Here is a 22,323-nt window from a genome sequence, read left to right as displayed (position 1 = left end):
AACTGCAGATGCTGGAGAATCCGAGATAAAGTGTGAAGCTGGATGAACACAGCAGGCCATGCAGCATCTCAGGAGCACAAAAGCTGACGTTTCGGGCCTTGACCCTTCAACATCAGCTTTTGTTCTCCTTAGATGCTGCTTGGGCTGCTGTGTTCATCCAGCTCCACACTTTGTTATCTCAGATGCAATTGTGATGGGCACTCTGCTAATATTCTTGGCCTCCTGCATTGTATAAAATCTGAATTAAATGCAAATGTCATCCATCCATCAGAACACTGCAGTCTGAAACAAAAACAGAGGTTGCTGAAGAAATTCAGCAGGTCTGACAGCATCTGCGGAGAGAAAGTAGAGTTAACATTTTGAGTTCAATGTCCCTTCTACACAACTAATAGCATCTAGGAAAAGGATGGGATATCTGTGGAGTATCCTCCTCCATTGACTTGTTTAATTGTCTATGATGACTAGAAGTGACAGCACTGCAGCGCTTAGATCAGATGGTTAGTTGTGGTGTTGCTTGACTATATCTATCACTTGCTGTTTTTGTTGTTTGACAGAAGTCGTCCGAGGTTGTAGCTTCACCAGGCTGAAGAATCACTTTTAGGCATGCTTGGCGCTGCTCCTGGCATGCCCTCTTGCAGTCTCCATTGAACAAGGGTTGATCCCCTGACTTGACAGTCACGGTGAGGGACCTGCAGCCTAGGAGGTTGCAGACTGTATTTGAGTACAGTTGTGCCGATGCTGATAACCCAAAGTCCCTAACTGATGCCCAGTCTTGAGTTGCTAGATATTTCAAAGTCTATGCAATTTAGGTGACAGTGCAACACAACACAATGGAGAATATACTCACTATGAAGATGGCACTTCATCTCCACAAGGATATAGTCACAGACAGATGTATCTGCAGCAGCCAGTTTGGTAAGGATGTGACAACTATGTTTTTCAATTTATTGGTTCCCTCACCATCTACCACAGTCTAGCAGCTTTGGGACTTGACCGACTCTTTTTCTCATTGCTCTTGTCTTGCCTTCTCTGTTTATGGAACCTTCCCAAACTTGATCCCTCATCCTCACAATTTAGTTTAAAGCGCTTTTTTTCACCTTAGCTATATGACTTGCTAGATCAGTGAACCCAACATAGTTCATGTGATAGACATCCCAACCTCACAGCTCCTACTTTCTCCCATACTGGTGCCAGTGCTCTCAGAGTCAAAATCTCTCTCCAACACCAATTTTTGAACCATGCATTTATTTCTTTAACTTGATGTAGTCTATACATATTTGCTTGTGGTTCACGTAATGATCCAGAAATTCTTACCGATGAGGTTCCTTTTAATTTAGCCCTAGCTGCTCTTACAAGAGATTGGTGCCAAAAGTGAGAGAATTCCATCCCTAATGCCACTATGGGTCAACCCACAGCAGGTGGACTGCAGCAGTTCAGGAAGGCAGCTCACCAGCACCTTCTCAAGGGCAGCTAGGGATGGGCAAGAAATGCTGGCCAGCCAGCAATGCCCACATCCCACAAACGCATTAAAAAATCTGTCAGTAATGGTGCTGCCAAGCCACACTTGGTGATGGACACTGAAGTTCCCACAACAGAGTACATTCTGCACCCTTGCTAACCTCAGTATATCCTCTAAGTTGATGATAAAATGGAGGAGTGTTGATTTATCAGAGGGAACAATATGTGGTAATCAGTAGGAGATTAGCATGTTTGTGAGTGCTGATGCTATGAAACTTCTTTGGGTTCAGAGTCAATTTTGAGGACTTCCAGGGCCACTTCCTCACAACTGAATGTCACTGTGCTGCCATCTGTACTATGTTTGTTGTGCTGGTGTTGCAAGAGAGGGCGGTGATGGTTTTGCCTAGGAGATTGCCCGTGCAAAGATTAACTCCACAAACAATTTTTTTTTTGCTTATTTGTTCACAGGATGTGGGATTTTATTGCCCATCCCTAATTGCCAGAGAACAGTTAAGAGTCAATCAAATTGCTGTGGATCTGGAGCTAGCTAAGGATGGCAGTTTCCTTCCCTAAAGGATACTGGTGACCTAGACTGTCTGGAAAAAAAACAATCAACAATGGTTTTGGTAAACTGTTAATTCAAAATTTTTATTGAATTTAAATTTAAACTTGGGACCCCGGAACATTACCTGAGTCTCTGGATTAATAGTCTGACAACAATATCAGCAGGCCACCATCGATGACCACACATGACCACTCTGTTGCTTGACTACTGAGTGAGCCAGCTCTCCCACTTTTGGCACCATCCTCTTGCAAGAGTTGCTAGAGGCTAAATTAAAAGAAACCTCATGGGTAAGAATTTCTGGATTGTTACATGAGCCACAAGCAAATAGGTGTAGGCTACATAAAGTTAAAGAAATAAATGCACGACTCAAAAATTAGTGTCGGAGAGAAATATTTCGATTCTGTGAGCATTGGCACCAGTACAGGAGAAAGTGGGAGCCGTAAGTTTGGGATGTTTATTCTGTGAACTATGTTGGATCCACTGATCTAGTAAGTCATAGAGCTAAGATGGAAAAGAGCACTTTAAACTAAATCATGAGGATGAGTGATCAAGTTTGGGGAGATTCCATAAATAGAGAAAGTAAGGCAACAGCAATGAGGAAAACTGTAATTATAACATGATATAGGGTCAAAGTTTATGAAACTAAGAGTACAATAGGAGATGGAGCTAGAGATTACAAAATTACTAAACAAAAAAAACTTAAAGGCTCTGTGTTTGAACTTATACAGCATTTGCAACAAAATGGATGAATTGCAGTACAAATAGCATGTAAAAACTGAAAGAACTGCAGATATTGTAAATCAGGAACAAAAACAAAGCTGCTGGAAAAGCTCAGCAGGTCTGGCCACATCTGTGAAGAAAAATTCAGGGTTAACGTTTTGGGTCCAGTGACTGTAAATCAGGGCAAAAACAGAAGTTCCTGGAAGCTCAGCAGGTCTGGCAGCATCAGTAAAGAAAAAAAGTCATTGATTATTTTCTTTACTGTCTTTGTTCCTCATTTACAGCATCTACAGTTTTTTCAGTTTTTTAATAATTGACTCCACTAGTTTTGAAGTAATAGTGATATACAAGCAAGAAACCCTTGTTCTCTGAGACTGTGTGTTAGTTACCTATTCACTCTGTCCCTATATGGCTATCTACATGGACCTATGCGTTGAGGATGCACAACAAAGACTCAATTCATTCAAGTTTTGAAACCTGGATCTCAAACTTGTGGAACCAGTGACACCGCCTGCAGATGTGTTTGCCTGGGACATATGGTATCTCCAATGACTTCACACGTTCTGCAGGACATATATGCATCTTGGCTCAGCTGACCTGCCATCCCATAACTCTAAGAACAATTTGTTACCCTTAGAATAAGTACAAAATTACTATTAAAAATTTATAAAGCTCACACAAGTGAAGAAAAGAGATAACAAGATGCAGAGCTGGATGAACACAGCAGGCCAAGCAGCATCAGAGGAACAGGAAAGCTGACGTTTCGGGTGTCTAGACCCCAGCTCTATATCTTGTTATCTCAGATTCTCCAGCACCGGCAGTTCCTACTATCTCTGTAACAAGTGAAGAAAAGTTGAGTTACTAACTTTCCTTCAGGTTAGTTTATTATTCTATTTTACTTTGATTTGATTTAACTTTACTTTCCTTTTGGTAGTGTTCCTTACTCAAATCCTTGCAGCTATTTTTTTCTAAAAAATATTTCCCAGTTTTTGCAATTTCAACTCACTCTATAATGGCAGCTTCTCGCTAAAGGACAAAATACATCTTTTAAAGCCATAGTGTCTTCACAATTGAGAAATAAAAAAAATGAGAATGCTGAACCATCCTTAGCTAACTTACCAAGTTAAGGGTGGCCTGATAATGAAGAGTTCCGTCTGCACATGCATAGTTTCATGTGCCTGAGCAGACGGTTTACAAATTGAAGAATATTAATTTCTACAACACTTGCTTAAGTGAAGACCTGTCTGTAACTGAAGAGTTGAGATTCTTCCAGGTGAGCCCACTGGACAGGTTAAGAAAATTAAACAGTTCCAACATCAAACCTGGGTACTATCAGTTGCTCCAGCCACCACCCCCACACTCATGAATGGAGCTGCATCACGACATTACTCAAATGGGCCACAGCACACTGCAACAATCTGGAATTGCGCAATGCAGAACAGGAGCACTTATACGGAGTTTTTTAAAAAAAGATACCCAGAAAGTAAATAGGCTATTATCTCCACAGCAGACCACAACAAGAAGACACAACATAGCCAGACACACTAGTCACCCTACTGTACATCAGAGACATATCAGAGATAACCACAAGACTACTCAGACCCCTAGGTATCAGGGTAGCCCACAAACTAACACCCACACTATTACAGCTATTGACGAACATAAAGGATCCCATACCCACAACCAATAAAACTAACGTAATATACAAAATACCACGCAAGGACTGAAAAGCATAACATAGGCCAAACTGGAAGAAAACTGACAATAAGGATACATGAACACCAAATAGCCACCAAGAGACACAATCAATTCTTACTGGTCTCAATAGACACGGACAAAGAAGGACACAAATTTGACTAGGACAACACATCCATCATAGCATGAGCCAAACAGAGACATGCCAGGGAACTCCTGGAGGCCTGGCATTCCAACTGGAACTCCATCAACAAACACATTGAACTGGACCCAATAAACAAACCACTGAAAAACAGAACTGGATGTAATACCAACCACTGCAGCAAACTGAAGCATATAAATAACAAACAGGACAGAACACCAACGCTTCAGTGATGGCACACTGACGATGTTACCTAGCAGGGTGATGAAACGTTTGCAACCAAACACATTGACTCAGCGAGCAAGTCTACAACTTCAATGAGGAATTTAAATAGGGTTAATAGTAGTTTTCCTCTCCCTTGCATGGGGAGATTTCAAGACTAGGGGTCACATTTTTAAACTGAGACAGATTTAAAAAAGAAAGCGGGAATAAATTCTTTACACAGAGGGTGATTTACGTGTGGTATGACCTACCTGTGGAAGTGGTGGATGTTAGTACAATTGCAACATTTAAAAGACATTTGGATAGGTACATGAATAGGAAAGGATAGGGGGTGGGGGATATGGGCCAAAAGAAGGCAGGTGGGACTAGTTTAGTTTGGGATTATGTTCAGCATGGACTGGTTGGACCAACGGGTCTGTTTCCATGCTGTATGACTCTGACTTCATGACAGTATAAAGCTGTTTTCAATCAGTATTTTTGTGACTGCAATCGATTTTTGAGGTGTTCACTCCACATTGTGAACTATTTTACTGGTGTGTGTGTGTGTGTGTACACAATAGTTGTGATTTTGTGAAAGTGCAAATAGTACTCCACCAAATAGAGGTGTCAGTCACAGACACAGCCTTTGATTTACAACTGGTTACGGGGCAGTGGAACCATGTCATGGATGAATATGTTGGCGACTAAAGATGGCAGAGCAGTGTGAGGGAATTGTGGGCAGAAAGTCACGTGAGCTTCCAGGAATGCCTTCAATGAACAGAATTGATGGTTCTCTCCTCAACTGTCAGTCAGTTTCTTTGACATTCAATTCTGAATAAGAGATTTCCTTCAATAAATATTGGCAAGGCCCAAAGCATCATCAACCATTCTTGCTACAAACTCCATTCTCTAGTCACCGACTTCACCCTTCTCCCTTGGAGGATGAACTAGGCAGTTTGTGATACTGGTACTATTTGACCCTGAGTTGAGGTTCTAATCACAAGGGCATCAATATTATCCACTTGTTATTCCATCTTCTTATTGGTGCAATTTCCAAGGTTTCCTAAAAACAAGAACGGAAAGAAGCAATAAGGATGGTCATGCAGGAACAAATTCAAAATATCGAAATGGTCAGACTGAGTAAATTTACGGAAAATATGTATAAACCACAGTTCTAAATATTTTTCAAAACAGGGATAAATTTTCACCTTCCCATTCCAACTGTTGCCATAAGTGCGTTTGCCTGTTGCTAGTCGGTGCTATTCTGGGAGTCCGAAGTTTCGCAGCCCTGATGTGATGTAATTGTGCGCCACGCCGCGTTGTGCGCATGTGCATTGCTGTTTGATGGCGCGGTCCTGTTTGAGGCGTGGAGACGCTGAGTGGAGTGACGAACGCTGAGTGAGATCAGGTACACTTTCACATGGTCTACTTCACCGGTTCGCTACGTACGCAGGCCGAACCGAGTTTCCATCTTTGAAAATTTGGTTAAACCCTGACTGGGATGCTGGGTGTTTAGGTGTGAATGTCTGCCGCAGATTTATGCCGGAACGGTAAACAACAGGCATGGGACCGAAAAGCTGCCGCAGTGGGCGGCTTGCGGCCAGTATTGGTGTTAATATGACTGACTTTATCAGATTCCAATCAGCCGCTCTTGTCCTATTTCCAAATATATGTAGACTTGCCCTAAACAATATATCTTACGTTTACCAGCACTTTGAGAATTTATACCCTGATATGTATTGCAGGAAGTGAACTGCGTATTTTGCGACCCGAAATGTGTAACCGGACTACGAAGCGAATGCTTCGAATTGTTAGGAATCTCGGGGGCGAGTGTTTAATACACGTAATTATAACACGCCAGAATTTTCTGGCTCCCTTATTCCTTGCTATTGCTCCCTGTGCCTCGAAAAAATCTCGACTCATAAAAGCATCCTTGAGGTATTTATGTGCATTCAAACTTGCTTTGCATAGTGCGATCGATGCTTTGAAACTTTATTAAAATACTTAAGAGCATTTTCTTCGACCTTGATTGTTTACATTAATTTCTGCTTGTTTATGCCCCTTTCCATGTTGTACTTAACTACATATTGGGAAAGGTAACATCGCCATCGTCCTAACAGACAATAGGACCGCTCTCGCGGGTTAGAGACGACTATGGTGGTTTAAGGTGAGGTTACCATGGAGAGGGGGTTGAGAAGGAGAATCCTCCAACGTAACCTAACCCGGTGCGGGAACTAAACCCATGTTGGTATTATTCTGCATTGTAAATCAGCTGTCCAGCTAACTAACCCCCATTCCCCATGTCTAGATACTAACAAAAGTAATGTAATTTGTGTGGCACCCCATAACCTTAATATTTTCATATGTTACATTAGAATTTTGCTGTATGTTTGAGAATTGTGGAAGTTGACAGGAGCAAAGGGATATATTTATCCTATTTTGTTAACGTTGGCTATTTGTAAAAGTAATTAGAAATATTTCTTCCCATCACCCAAATAAGGGTGCTAAGATTGTATCAGAGATAATGGGAACTGCAGATGCTGGAGATTCCAAGATAATAAAATGTGAGGCTGGATGAACACAGCAGGCCAAGCAGCATCCCAGGAGCACAAAAGCTGAAACGTCAGCTTTTGTGCTCCTGGGATGCTGCTTGGCCTGCTGTGTTCATCCAGCCTCACATTTTATTATATTGCTAAGATTGTAGTTATCTTTTCCTCAATTAGTCCTTTGGCAAACAGTTCGATTTAATAAATCTTCACAGTTTACGCTTATGCTGAATTGCTTTCTTCACACACTTTGAAAGAAGATCTGCATTGACGTAGTTACTTTCGTGATAACAAATATGTCAAAGCAGTTTGTAACTGATTCATACTTCAGAAGTGTTGGGAGGTGGGAAATGAAGCCACAGCACTTTAAAAAAAATTATTTGTAGAATGTGGGTATTTCTACTCTTTAATTATTAAGAGTTAACCACATTATTGTTGGTCTGGGTTCACATGTAGGCCAAACCAGGTAAGGATGACAATTTCCATCCATTAAAACCCATTAGTGAAGCAGACACGTTTTCTGATCATCATCAACAGGTTTCAAAGTCATCATTAAACTCTTAATTCAGATTTTTATTGAATTCAAGTTCCATCACTAGCCGCACCTCGGTGAGATTCAAACAGATGTCCCCCAGAGCATTAGTCTGAATTGTTAGTTTAGTAACATTACCATTACACCATGACTTCCCTCTTATATTTACAGAAATGTGATAAATTACCAGATAACCAGTTAAAATGTTTTTGTCCAGGGACGAAGACCCTGAAAATAATTTTCCTCCTCTACAGAATTGTGCCATGCAATGTTTATCTACTTTGGAGAGCACAGGTGGGGTGTTGGTTGAACATCTCATCCAAATCATGGCATTCTGTCAGTGCAATACTCCTTCATTACTGTGCTAGATTGTTAGCCTGGATTTGCTTAGGATTCTGGAGTAGGACTTGAACCCACAAGCTTCTGACTATGCTATTTACTAAGATATGGCTAACATTGTTTTAAATTTATGATCACCCCCACCCAAAGCATAACCAGAGAACATTGAGTTTCTCTATTCACACTGTCAAAATTTCCCATAATTTTTAAATGTCTTAAATTTCTTAATAGTTTTTGCTCCTTTAGTAGCTGTCACAGTAACTTTTTATCTGTTCATGACATGAGAACATCATTGGAAAGGCCTGTGTTTATTGCTAATCCTAAATTGCCCTTAAGGTGTTGGCTGAGCCACTGTAGTGCCTGTGTTGTCGTACTGACAGTGCTATTAGAAAGGGAGTTCCAGGTTTGTGGCTTGGTGACAGTGAAGGAATGACAATGTAGTTCTAAATCAAGGGAAAAGAGACAGCCTGTTAATCCTTTCCTGATCTACCCTTGTATGTATCGGACTGAGAGACTTGTTGGGAATCTGACAAGTGGAGGCATTCCATTGTGCCTGCTGCTGTCGTCCTTCACGGTGTTAGATGTAAATTTGGGAGGTGGTGTTGAAGGAACAAAGGCAGATAGTAACTCCTGCTTATGGTACACACTACTGCGACAGTGTGTCAGTGCTGGAGGTAGTAAATGGGTTGCTGATTATGTATGTCATTTTGTCATGGATGGTGTCAAACATCTCGTGTTATTGTTGCTACTCCAAGAAATTTGAGAGCATTCTGTTGCACATTGGGCTTACGCATTGAAGAAACTGGATAAGCTTTGGGGAGTCAGAAGCTTAGCTACTTGCAGAATTACCAACTTCTGACCTGTTGTTGCCATAGTATTGATATGGCTGTTTCGATTAAATTTCTGGTCAATAATAATACCAGCATACTGATGGTGGGATTTTCGCTAAAGGTAATAGTGTTGAATGTCAAGGGGAGGCGATTTTGTTGTCTTTTGGAAATGAGCATTGGCTGGCACATGGATGTTACTTGCTGTGTATTAACCCATGCCTGAATGTTGTCAATATCTGCCTGGATTGCTTTGCCATCTGAGCATTTATGAAAGAAACTGATCAAAACAGTCACTAGTGAACTCCCTAATTCTGGTCTGACCCTGCACTAGAGGGAAAGCCTTATTAAATTAATAGGGGATATTTCTAGTGAGGACTGATGATCTCTCGGTGATTGTAATGGGGCTGAGATGATCAGCCTAAAACTATTTTCCTCTGCGAGTTATGACTCTGGTGGAGAATTTTTTTTTTGATTGCTATTGATCTCTGCGAGGCTGTTTGCCTCATTCAAACTAGTGCTGCACTGATACTGTGGACAGTGACTCTCGTCTTAGATCTGGAATTTTACTCCTTTGTTCATGGATCAAGGATCTAATGATGTTGGGAATCAGATGCCCCTGTGGAAAGTAAATTTAGCATTTTTTTGAGCAGTTTATTGATGAATAAGTTCCACTTAAGGTTGATAAGGAGACTGGTTGATTCAATTAGCTTGTCTTGCTTGGTGTGAGCCATCTTCCTTATTGCCAGTGTTGTTGAAGGATGGCATGGTTTATTCAGGAGCTTGAATTTTCACTTCTACAGTTGCATATTGTCTAATTGCAATATTGCATATTGTGGGTTGATAGCATGAGTTGAGTCTAGCACTTTCAGTCATTTCTTGATCCATGATGCTTTCATTCTTGGGAGGATGTTTAGATGGATCATCCATTTGGCATTTCTGGCTAAGGGTGGTTGTGATTGTTTCAGTTCTCATTTTTATGCTACAGGGTTTCTCCAGCATTAAAGATAAGTATGTTTATGCAGCTGGCTCTTCTGGTTAGCTGAAGCCAATTATACACCACCATTCATACATCCTGAGGCATGACAGCAGTGTTTTCACCTGAAAGTTGGTTTGGGATTGTTTGACTGCCTATCGCATACTGTTTGGAATGCCCGTAGTCTTTGTAGCTTTACCAGTTGACACCTCATTTTATAGATATGTTTGGTGATACTTCAAACATGGCTTTGTAGCTCCAAGTATTTGCAAGTGCACCACACTGCCAGCTCAAATAAGAATCTTAAATTGATTCTTGGCACAGTCTGAATAATTCAGAGCTAATATTGTCCATTCATGGAAACCTATCTAATGCTACGCTCTGTTTTTAAGTTCTGCAAACGCACACTAATGTTTTTAAGAAGGGAGATTGTCATCCTTATGTGGCCTGGCCGACAATGACTCCAGGCTCTCAACAAAGTGGTTTACTCTTAATTGCTCCCTTGGCCTATAGGAATGGGCATTAAATGGGCTAGCCTAGTTGTCGATGTCCACATCCCATGAATGAGTAAAAAATGCCGGTTGGGTATGGTTAGTAAGTTGCGTGTTGTGAACTGCTAAAGGATACCTTGTGAGGTAATGCCTACGATGATGTGGTGTAGCTTGCAAACAAAAACATTTGATCCTGAAAAATGCCCAATCTATCTCTATACCAAGGAAAAGTGAGATATGCTAAAATTATCACTTTTTTTGAGGAAGGATGTTCTACCCATTAAGAGGGTGCAACAAAGGTTTACCAGACTGTATCCTGGAATGGCAAGACTGATGCCTGAAGAGAAATTGGATTGGTTAGGACTACATTCACTGGAGTTTAGAAGAATGATGGGGAGTCTCCTGGAATCCTGTTAAATTCTACCTATACAGGACTGTAGAGGGTAAACGTAACAAAGGCCAAGGAGCTCAGAACTCAGGGTTTACAGTCTGCGGATATGGGGATAGGCCGTTTTAAGAGTGAAAAGATTTCTCATTTCAGCAGACAGTCATGGGCCTGGGGAATTCTCTGTTACTGGTTTAGGTTAAAAATTAAATCTTTTCAAGAATGAGTTAGATATGTAAGTTAACATGAACATTTTTTAATATAAACTAAGAAAATAAAGGAATAAGTTAAAAGTTCAACAGTCTTTGAGTCTGCCACTTATCTTGCTCTCCGGGAGATCTTGGCTGCCTCTTCTTGATGCCACCACAGCAGGTACTGCTGCTAGAGCTGCAAACTGTCTGACCTCCCCAGTGCCTCAAGAACATGCTCAGCAGGACCCACTCACACGCTGACTGGAGACATTCTCATGAGTCGCCAAGAGACCGAGCCAATGTACAGCCAAGAGACCAGGCTGAGACCTGCCACGACCCGATGAGAGCCGCGGAGAGACTGGGGCAACATACCACCATGAGTCGCTGAGAGACAAGCCCAGACCTGCCATGAGCTGCCAGTAGACGAGGCCAAGACCTACCACAGGGGAGGTGAAGAAACACCAAGAGGGGGAAACTGCAGAAAGGGGAAAGGAAATAGGGGAAAAAAAAGAAAGACAAAAGAAGGAAATGAGAAATAAATGGACAGAAGGGAGGAGCTCTGGCTGGAGAGTCCTACTTTGCCACCGTCTTGGATACTGGATTTTAGGGCTAAAGGAATCTAAAATTATCTGTTCATTTGCAGTGTGGAAGTTGTGGATATTATTTCACAGGACCTTGTTCTTTCTATCTGTAAAGAACATGTACAAACGGCTTTAGCACAATAAAATAAGCAATAGCCATTCTTTGTTCATTTTGCAAGACATTGTCCTTAACAATCAGTCAACCTCTTGGATTTAAATGTTGAACAAACCATTGGTGGTCAGGGTCATCATATAACTGATGCATTCTCTATATCAAAGTCTCTACCAACTAGTGACCACATGCCAATTAATTAGTAAACAATTCACATAGCGTATGAAATTATTGTTTTCCCTTACACATGGATAATTTTGCAAGTGTACATGAGGGCTAGATAAAAACCTTTGACAAAATGCGCTTTCTCAGCAAAGCCTAAATTCTGTACTACCAAACAACTAGTTATTTTTTCACTTGTTGTAACAGTGGAATAGTATCAGAAACAAAATAACCATTCAAGAGTGGATGAGTGTCTGTACTTAATATGCTGTTAACCTTTTGTTTTCCATGTTCCTGGCCATTGGATTTTGAATTTTGAGACAGGGTTTCCTTGTCCTTATCTACCATTTCATCAGCATCCACATCCAGAAAATCATTTGCCTCCATTCCCACCACCTCCACCGAGACGCCACTACTAGACACACATTCCCTTCCCTTTCCCTCCCTTGTCTGCCTTTCACCAGGACTGTTGCCTCCAGTACACCCTGGTCCACTTTTCCTTCGCTCCTAGCACCCCCTCGCTGACCCACAGCACCTTCCCTTGCTACTGCAGAAGGTGTAACACATGTCCGTTTACTTCCCCCATCAGTAACCAAGAGCCCAAAACCTCCCAGGTGAAGCAGCACTTTATCTGCACTTTGCACAATCTAGTCTACTATATTTGTTGCTCACATTGTGGTCTCTTCCACACTGGGAAGCAAAGTGTAGACTAGGTGACCACTTTGCAGAACACCTACGGTCTGCCTACATAATGACCCTGAGTTTTCAGTTGCCTGCCACTTCAACACACCATCCTGTTCCCTGGACAGTATCTCAATCTTGGGCTTGATGCAGTGCTCCAGCAAAGCTCAAAGTAAGCTGGAAGAACAACACCTCGTTTTCCACTTGGGGTCTCTGCAGCCTTCTGGACTCAAAATTAAGTTCAATAACTTTAGGGCTTGAACTCCCCTATGTCATAGTCCTCACCCCCAAAAACAATGCCCTTTGATCACACAGTCTGCCTTTACACACAACTCAATGGTTTCCAGTAGAAGCTATTCTCCTCCTCCTCCTCACAAGCACCACCCCCCTCGGCCAGATATTTATCCATCTGTTCTTTTCTTTTTCTGGGCTCTATCCCCACCTTCTCGTTTACTCCTTACCCCCTAATCCCATCCATCCTTTACATTTTTCTAGCTACCATCAGTTCTGAGGAAGGGTCACTAGACCTGAAACATTAACTCTGATTTCTCTTAGCAGATGCTGTAGACCTGCTGAGCTTTTCCAGCAATTTCTGTTTTTGTTTCTGATTTATAGCATCTGCAGTGTTTTGGTTTTACTTAAGAAGGTGTTTGGTACGCTTGCCTTTATAGGTCAATGCATTGAGTATGAGAGTAGGGAGGTCATGATGCGGCTGTCCAGGACATCAGTTAGGTCACTTCTAGAATACTCTATTCAGTTCTGGTCTCCCTGCTATAAGAAAGATATTGTGAAACTTGAGCTCAGAAAAATTTACGAGGATGTTGCCAGGTTTGAACAGTTTGAGCTATAGGGAGAGGCTGAATAGGCTGGGACTGTTTTCCCTGGCGTCTGAGGCTGAGGGGTCACCTTATACAGCTTTTATAAAACCATGAGGGACATGGATGGGGTGAATAGCCAAGGTCTTTTCTCCAGGGTACGGGAGTCAAAAACAAGAGGACATAGGTTTATGGTGAGAGAAGAAAGGCATAAACTAGGACCTAAGGAGTAACTTTTTCCATGGAGAGAGTGGTACGTGTATTAAAAGAGCTGCCAGAGGAAGTGATGGAGGCTGGCACAATTACAACATTTAAAAGGCATCTGGAAGGGTATATGAATAGGAAGGGTTTAGAGGGATATGGGCCAAATGTTGGCAAATGGGACTAGATTAATTTAGAATATCTGGTCAGCATGGACGAGTTCGACCAAAGGGTCTGTTTCTGTGCAGTCCACAGTGCTATTAAGGAGGGAATCCCAGAATTCCAGCAATATTGAAGGGATAGTGATATGTTCCCAAGTCAGGATGGGAATGTTTTGGAGGGAAACTTGCAGGTGTGATGCTGTTGTTACCTTTTAACTTGTTTGTTTATGAAGTCTGTCGTCTTCATTCTTACGAAAAACATTACTTTGCACTTCCCTGCTTTAAATTTAATCTGCATGTATCATCAGTTTCACCAGTTTGTCGTCTTAGAATTAACCTCTATCTCCCTGACTGCTGAAAGAGCTTGGCATTTATATTCTATGGAACCAAGACAGACATGAATAGATCAGGAAAAGCAGTGATCTGAAAATCCACTCTTGGGGATCATTGCTCGGCTAACTGAAGTATTCCCAGTTATTCACTGTGTTAAATGGAGAGTGTTTTGCAACACAGATTTTTCTTGAATATTCCTCTCGACAGATTTAGTGTGTTCATGGTTTTAATGTTACATTGATGTATAGTTTCTCTGTGGAAGCATTTATGAGGAGATAGGTTTTGTCCTTCTGAACTTCCCACCTATCTCTGATACATTTTTCACTTAAAATCTTGTGTGTAGTGCTAATGTACATAAATCTGCTAATATTATGAACTATAAATTGGTGTTCCTGGTTCTTGGCCTTCTCAAACTGTTTTCTTTTTCTCCTCCCTCTGTGTCTAGACCCCTCATGATTTTGAACATGCCAATCAAGTCTCCTGCCAACCCAAGTCTCCTTGCCAACATTCTAATCCATTGATATAAGAAGTTGCTCATCTATGAAAATGATTCTCTTCAGCTTTTTTTCTGCACCCTCTACAAAAGCCTTCATGTTGTTCCCAAACTCCGATGCATAGGCTAGTACAATTGACGACTGAGATCACACAGCATTTGAAGAGTGTTAGTGCTTATTTTGCATGACTGTGACAATACACTGTAGAAAACTGATTACTAATCAGGATGAGGAAAATCAATGTTGTTTGTGGTGTCTTTTGCACAATTTCCTAGAATAATACACTTTCGAGCCAATCAGGATACAGATGATTTTAGACTTATGAGAGTATTATGACAGGACTAATTAATGACCTTTTATAGTGAGTGTCTTTTAGTTAACTGATCATAACATAGAATTTCACATTCAGTTTGAGTGTGAGGGAAACAGGTTTCCCCACCTTGACTCCATTTTGTCGCCCTTGCTCCAGGAGCTCCCTACCTACATCCGTGACACCACCCATGCCCTCCCCCTCCTTCAGAACTTCCAATTCCCCGGTCCCCAACACCTCATCTTTACCATGGACGTCCAGTCCCTATACACCTGCATTCCCCATGCAGATGGCCTAAAGGCCTTCCACTTCTTCCTGTCCCGCAGGCCTGACCAGTCCCCCTCCACTGACACTCTATCCGCTTAGCTGAACTCATCCTCATCCTCAACAACTTCTCTTTCAATTCCTCCCATTTCCTTTGTCCACAGACAAAGGGGGTGGCCATGGTACCCACATGGGCCCAAGCTATGATCAGAGATAATGGGAACTGCAGATGCCCTCTTTCTCTTCCTCCGTTACGTTGACTGACTGTGTCGACACCGCCTCTTGCTCCCAAGAAGAACTCGAAGAGTTCATCCACTTCACCAACACCTTCCACCCCAACCTCAAGTTCACCTGGGCCATCTCCAACACATCCCTTACCTTCCTGGACCTCTCTGTCTCCATCTCAGACAACCAGCTAGAAACTGATGTCCACCTCAAGCCCACCGACTCCCACAGCTACCTAGAATACACCTCCTCCCACCCACCCCCCCCCCGCAAAAATTCCATCGCCTATTCCCAATTCCTTTGCCTCCGCTGCATCTGCTCCCATAATGAGGCGTTCCACTCCCGCACATCCCAGATGGTCGCGTTTTTCAAGGACCGCAACCCCCCCCCTCCGCCGCACTGGTCGAGAATGCCCTTGACCATATCTTCCGCAGGATCCCCCTCGTCCTCACGTACAACCCCACCAACCTCCGGATACAACACATCATCGTCCGACACTTCCGCCATCTACAATCAGACCCCACCGCCCAAGACATTTTTCCATCCCCACCCTTGTCTGCCTTCCGGAGACACCATTCTCTCCGTGACTCCCTTGTCCGTTCCACACTCCCCTCCAACCCCACCACACTCGGCACCTTCCCCTGCAACCGCAGAAAGTGCTACACTTGCCCCCACACCACCTCCCTCACCCCCATCCCAGGCCCCAAGATGACTTTCCGTATTAAGCAGATGTTCACTTGCACGTCTGCCAATGTGCTATACTGTATCCACTGTACCCGGTGTGGCTACCTCTACATTGGGGAAACCAGGCAGAGGCTTGGGGACCGCTTTGCAGAACACCTCTGCTCGGTTCGCAATAAACAACTGCACCTCCCAATCGCGAACCATTTTAATTCCCCCCCCCATTCTTTAGACAACTTGTCCATCATGGGCCTCCTGCAGTGCCACAATGATGCCACCTGAAGGTTACAGGAACAGCAATTCATATTCTGCTTGGGATCCCTGCAGCCCAATGGTATCAATGTGGACTTCATAAGCTTCAAAATCTCCCCCTCCCCCACTGCATCCCAAAACCAGCCCAGCTCTTCCCCTCCCCCCACTGTATCCCAAAACCAGCCCAGCCTGTCTCTGCCTCCCTAACCTGTTCTTCCTCACACCTATCCCCTCCACCCACCTCAAGCCGCACCTCCATTTCCCATCTACCAACCTCATCCTGCCACCTTGACCTGTCCATCTTCCCTGGACTGACCTATCCCCTCCCCACCTCACCACCTATGCTCTCCACTCCACCTATCTTCTCTATCTGTCTTCGGTTCGCCTCCCCCCTCTCCCTATTTATTTCCGAACCCTCTCCCCATCCCCCTGTCTGATGAAGGATGTAGGCCTGAAACGTCAGTTTTTAACATAGAACGTTACAGCACAGTACAGGCCCTTCAGCCCTTGATGTTGTGCCGACCTGTCATACCGATCTTTTGTGCTCCTGAGATGCTGCTTGGCCTGCTGTGTTCATCCAGCTTCACACTTTGTTATCTTGGGCCCAAGCTATGCCTGCCTTGTGCTCCCACGAGGAGCTTGAACAGTTCATCCACTTCACCAACACCTTCCACCCCAACCTCCAGTTCAACTAGACTATCTCTGATACTTCTGTCTCCTTCCTGGACCTCTCTGCTTCCATCTCTGGAAACCACCTGGAAACTTACATCCACTTCAAGCCCACCGACGTCCACAGCTACCTAGAATACACCTCCTCCCCACCCACCTTTCTGCAAAAATGCCATTCCTTATTCCCAATTCTTTCGCCTCTGCTGTATCTGCTCCCAGGATGAGGCATTCCGCTCCTGTTCATTTCAGATATCCTCGTTTTTCAAGGATCGCAACCACCCCCCCCCCCCCCCCCCCCCCAACCCTTTCAGTGGTCGAAAATGCCCTCAACTGTGCCTCCTGCATTTCCTGCAACTCATCCCTCACACCCCATGCCCGCAATAACAACCAAAACAGAATCCCCCTCGTCCTCTCATACCACCCCACCACCCTCCGGATCCAACGCATCATTCTCTGACATTTCCACCATCTGCAATCTGACTTCAGCACCAAAGACATTTTTTCCCTCCCCACCCTTGTCTGCTTTCCGGAGGGACTGCTCTCTCTGGGACTCCCTTGTCTGCTCCACACTCCCCTCCAGCCCCACCACACCCGGCACTCTTCCCTGCAACTGCTGGAAGTGCTACAACTGCCCCTACACCTCCCTCCTCACCCCCATCTCAGGCCCCAAGAAGACTTTCCACATCAAGCAGACGTTCACCTGCACATCTGCTAATGTGATATATTGCATCCGCTGTTCCTGTTGTGGCCTTGGGGAAACCAAGCAGAGGCTTGGGGACCGCTTTGTGAAAAACCTACGCTTGGTTCATACTAAATAACTGCACCTCCCAGTCACGAACCATATCAACTCCCCCTCCCATTCCTGGATGACATATTAATCCTGGGCCTCCTGTCGTGCTACAACAATGCCATCCAAAGGTTGCGGGAACAGCGCTTCATATTCCGCTTGGGAACGCTGCAGCCCAAGGTTATCAATGTGGACTTCACAAGCTTCAAAATCTCCCCTCCCCCTACTGCATCCCAAAACCAGCCAGCTTGTCCCCACCTCCCTAACCGGCCCTGCCTCCCACCTATCCCCTCCTCCCACCTCAAGCCTCACCCCCATCTCCTACTTGCTAACCTCATCCCACCCCCTTGACCTGTCCGTCCTCCCTGGACTGACCTATTCCCTCCCTACCTACAGTCACCTTTACTGGCTCCATCCCTGCCTCTTTGACCTGTTTGCCTTCTCTCCACCCATCTTCTCTATCTATCTTCTATCCGCCTCCCCCATCTCCCTATATATTTCAGAACCCCCTTCCCCTCCCCCATTTCTGGAGAAGGGTCTGGGCCCGAAGCATCAGCCTTGCTGTTCCTCTGATGCTGCGTGGCCTGCTGTGTTCATCCAGCTCCACACATTGTTATATCAGCCTGGTGTCCTCAGCTTAAATAAAGGTAATTGCAATTCTATGAAGATGGACTTTTAAAATAAAGATGGTAGAGAAAATATGGCAGCCATTTAAGAAGAAACTTCAGAACTGTCAACCATGATATATTGTATTGATAAAGAAGTATTCGACAAGGTTACACTATCTATGGATAACTAAGGAAGTTAGGGATGAAATCAAATTGACCGAAAAGTGCCAACAAGTTTGAAGATTAGTGATATTTCACCTGATCATCTTGGAAGCCAGCAAAGAGTGACAAAAATGAAAGAGAAATTAGAGTATGAGGGAAAAGCAAGAAATATAAACTCAGTAAGGTTCTCCAAGTCTGTTTCAAAGGAAAAGTGTGGTTAGTCAGAGTATTAGTTCCTCAGACTGTCTTAAGATTTAATAACAGCACACAAGAAAATTTTGGAAGGTTTACACAGATTCTAAAGAGGTACGAGCAAGTTGGAAAACAACAATGTTACACCCCTATTCAAGAAAGGTAAGATACAAAGCAGGAAGCTTGTAGGCCAGTGAGCCCAACATCTGACTTAGGGTAAATCCACCATTAAGGAAGTAATAGCACAATATTTAGAAAGTCATTACACTGATAAACCGAGTCGACATGGTTTTGTGAAAAGGAGATTGTGTTTGACTAATTCATGACAATTCTCCGAGGAAGTAACAAGCAAGATGAAAGTTGGAAAACTTCATATGTGTTGTATTTAGATTTCCCAAGGTATTTGGTGAGGTGGTAGGTAAAAGATTATTATACAAGTGCTCATGGTGTTGGTGATGATAGAACTCATGGTGTTGGGTAGAGATTTGGCAGAATGCAGAATGTGTGGTTGTTTTTGGTTGGCAAGCTGTAACTAAAGGGAGGCCACAAGAATCTGTGCTAGTGCCTGAACTATTTAGAATCTTTGGTAATGGCATGTAAAGGAACTTGTTCTTTATGATGTAACACTGAACAAAGAACAACATAGCATAGGAACAGACCTTTCGATGTTCCAAGCCTGCGCAAACACCTTTTGTCCTTCCACACAAAAATTATCTTCACTTACAGGATCCATATTCATCTTTCCCCTTCCTAGTCATGTATTCATCCAGGTGTTTCTTGTTATTGTGCCTGCTTCCTCCACCACCTCTGTGGCAGCGCGTTCCAGGCACTCACCACCCTTTGTGTGAACAGCTTGCCCCCCTGCACCTTGAATGTGTGCCTCCTAGTAATTGACCCTTCCACTCTGGGGAGAAAAGCCTCAAACTTTCCACTCTATCCATGCCATTCACAATTTATCAAATTTCTTTGAGATTGCCTCTCAACATCCTACATTCCAGTGAAAACAAACCCAGTCTAACCAACCAACCTTCATATCTACAATCCCCCATATGAAGTAATATTCTGGTAAACCTTTCCTGTACCCTCTCCAAAGCACCCATGCACTTCTGGTAGTGTGGTGACCAGAACTGTATGCAATATTCCAAGTGTGGCCTAACTAAAGTTCAGTAAAGCCGCAGCACAACTTGTCTACCCTTACACTCAATGCCTTTTCCAATGAAGTGGAGGCGTGAAGGCAAGTGTGCCATAGGTCTTTTGAACGGTACGACCTTATGTACCTGCCTTGCCACCTTCAGTGATCTGTGGACCTACACACCCAGATTTCTCTGAAAACCTATACTCGTAAGGGTTCTGCCATTCACAGTATAATTTCCACCTGTACTGGATCTCTCATTTGCCTAGATTAAACTCTGTCCGCCATTCTTCTGCCTATGCATACAAATCATCTGTATCCTGCCGTATTCTCTGACAATCCTCCTCACTATTCGCAATTCGACCAATCTTTGTATTGTCTGCAAACTCACAAATTAGACCAGCTACTTTTTCCCCCAAAGCGTTTACGTAGACCATGAACAGCAGAGATCCAGCTCTGATCCTTGTGGAACTCCACTAGTCACAGCCCTCTACTCCAAAAAGCATCCTCCCACTGCTACTCTCTCCCCTACGACTGAGGCACTTCTGTATCAATCTTGCCAGCTTGCCCCAATACCATGTGACTTCACCTTTTGTAACAGTCTGCCGTGATGGACCTTGTCAAAGGCTTTACTGATGCTGGCTGACTGGTCTACCTTAATTGTATATTGATGCATTCCTGGCATCATGGCGGAATAATAGCAACCATTGCTTAGTTTCTGCATTAGAAAGAATGTACCTGTCTGCTACTACTTTTCTCCTACAGAATCAAGTGATCTGTCTGAAGATTTTATTTCTGTGTGACTGGGCCATGTTAGTTTGAGACTGTTTTCCAACTTCTGTCTAATTGTGACAGCCTAGAGATTTCTGCCAACTCTCTGTCTGGAGACATTACAAACTGAACAACTGCCCTTCTGCTCGAATAACTTCTTGTGGTCCCTGACCATCTGTTTCTGTATTAATAAAAGCTCAACTTTATTAACATTTAATAGTTAACTCCCCACTGTTAAATGATCAAGTCATTCAACTTAAGTTACATGCTTTCTTGGAAATGTTTTCTTTAGTTCGCTGTTCAGTTTGACTTTTGGACCTTTACAAAATAAACAAGTCATTTCCAAAGAAATTAAAATTGTAACCTTATTTTTCTTACTCATTGGAATTCAAGTTTCTAAATAACAGCAACATACTGCAAATGTATCCCAATATCCCTGTAAGCATGGGAAATGATAAAGGCATTTTCTGCATAAATGGATTACCTCAAACTACTGTAGTGAAAGGAATTGCTCGGTGTGAAGGCTGTGCCAGTACATAGCAACAAGGTGGGGAAAGTTTGGGAAGGCCATTTCAATGCTCCATGATCACAGGGTTTACAGCCATAATCCTGTCAGCTGTTTAGGACTTCTTGGCCCTCAACGTTCCTTCTCCAGGCACTTTCACTTGCTTGTATTTTCTCCATATGCCTTGATTCTCCTACTGATGAAGAATCTAAACCTTACATGCATGCAAAGACTCTTAGCCCCACAACTTTCTGTGGCAAGGAGTTCAGAGAAGTTCTTCCTCATCTCAGTCTTAAATTATTCTGTAACTATGTAGTCTGGAATGAGGCTCCAGCTCCAGCTTGTCTGGCATAAATTTCCTCATGGAATAAACGTCAGTTGCTATTAAAAACTGCATTAACTGTTTCTACAATTCGTGGTTTCTAAAACTTTTTCACTTCAGTGCACTATCAAAAATGCAGAAAAATAAGTTATGATCTTTCTAAGTCTCATGCTCGAGGCAGGTACAATAGCAACGTTTAAGAGGTATCTTGATAGATACATGAATAGGCAGGGAATAGAGGGACACAGACTGAACAGAGGCAAAAGGTGTTTAGCTTAGAAAGTTGGCACAGACTTGGTGGGTTTTAACGCCTAGTCATGTGTTGTAGTGTTCTTTGAAAGAATTGTTTGGCCATTTGCATGTATATTCATTGGATGTGGGCATCATTGCTCTGGCAGCATTTATTATCCATCCTCAGTTGCCCAGAGGGAGGTTCAGAGTTAACACATTGCTGAGAGTCTGGAGTCACATGTATGCCAGACCAGGTAAGGATGACAGTTTCCTTCCCTAAAGGACATTAGTGAACCAGATTTTTATTTTACCAAAAATCGACAATGGATTCATGGTCATCATTAAATTCTTAATTCCAGATATCTATTGAATTCAAATTCCACCATTTGCCACGGTGGGATTCGAACCTGGGGTCCCAGAATATGTCTGGCGTCTGGGTTAACAGTCCAATGGTAATACCACTAGGCCACCACCTCTTCTCGTAGAAGTTTGAAGTTGATTGAATGATGGAAGTGGGCAAATTAATCTTTATCCCACTACATAATTAGCCAATATGCTTGGTCATATTTTTCAAATTATTTTGTTTAGTGATGTTGTGTGCTAA

At 43.1% G+C, this 22,323-nt stretch overlaps 2 protein-coding genes across 5 annotated transcripts in view; one reads left to right on the top strand and one right to left on the bottom strand.

The window, feature by feature from the left end:
• dimt1l (DIM1 dimethyladenosine transferase 1-like (S. cerevisiae)) overlaps positions 1 to 6,112 on the bottom strand; it is a 37,834-nt gene extending 31,722 nt beyond the window's left edge. For 2 of the 3 annotated variants that reach the window (XM_059648257.1, XM_059648251.1), the window contains exons 1-2: positions 5,990 to 6,112; positions 5,054 to 5,844 (exon numbers count right to left, since the gene is read on the bottom strand). Coding sequence is in view for 1 of the 3 variants with exons in the window: in XM_059648251.1 (XP_059504234.1) it covers positions 5,054 to 5,114 (61 nt within the window). In the remaining 2 variants the exon portion in view is untranslated. Of the gene's footprint in view, positions 1 to 3,862; positions 5,030 to 5,053; positions 5,845 to 5,989 lie in introns of those variants that run through there. The other variant, XM_048538702.2, reaches the window with a different exon arrangement.
• ipo11 (importin 11) overlaps positions 6,094 to 22,323 on the top strand; it is a 417,913-nt gene continuing 401,683 nt past the window's right edge. For both annotated transcript variants that reach the window (XM_048538184.1, XM_048538176.1), the window contains exon 1: positions 6,094 to 6,189. The gene's annotated coding sequence lies outside the window, so the exon portion shown is untranslated. The remainder of the gene's footprint in view (positions 6,190 to 22,323) is intronic.

The sequence above is a fragment of the Stegostoma tigrinum genome, chromosome 1, assembly GCF_030684315.1.
Source record: "Stegostoma tigrinum isolate sSteTig4 chromosome 1, sSteTig4.hap1, whole genome shotgun sequence".
NCBI lineage: Eukaryota > Metazoa > Chordata > Chondrichthyes > Orectolobiformes > Stegostomatidae > Stegostoma > Stegostoma tigrinum.
This window is presented reverse-complemented; position numbering and strand designations above follow the sequence as displayed.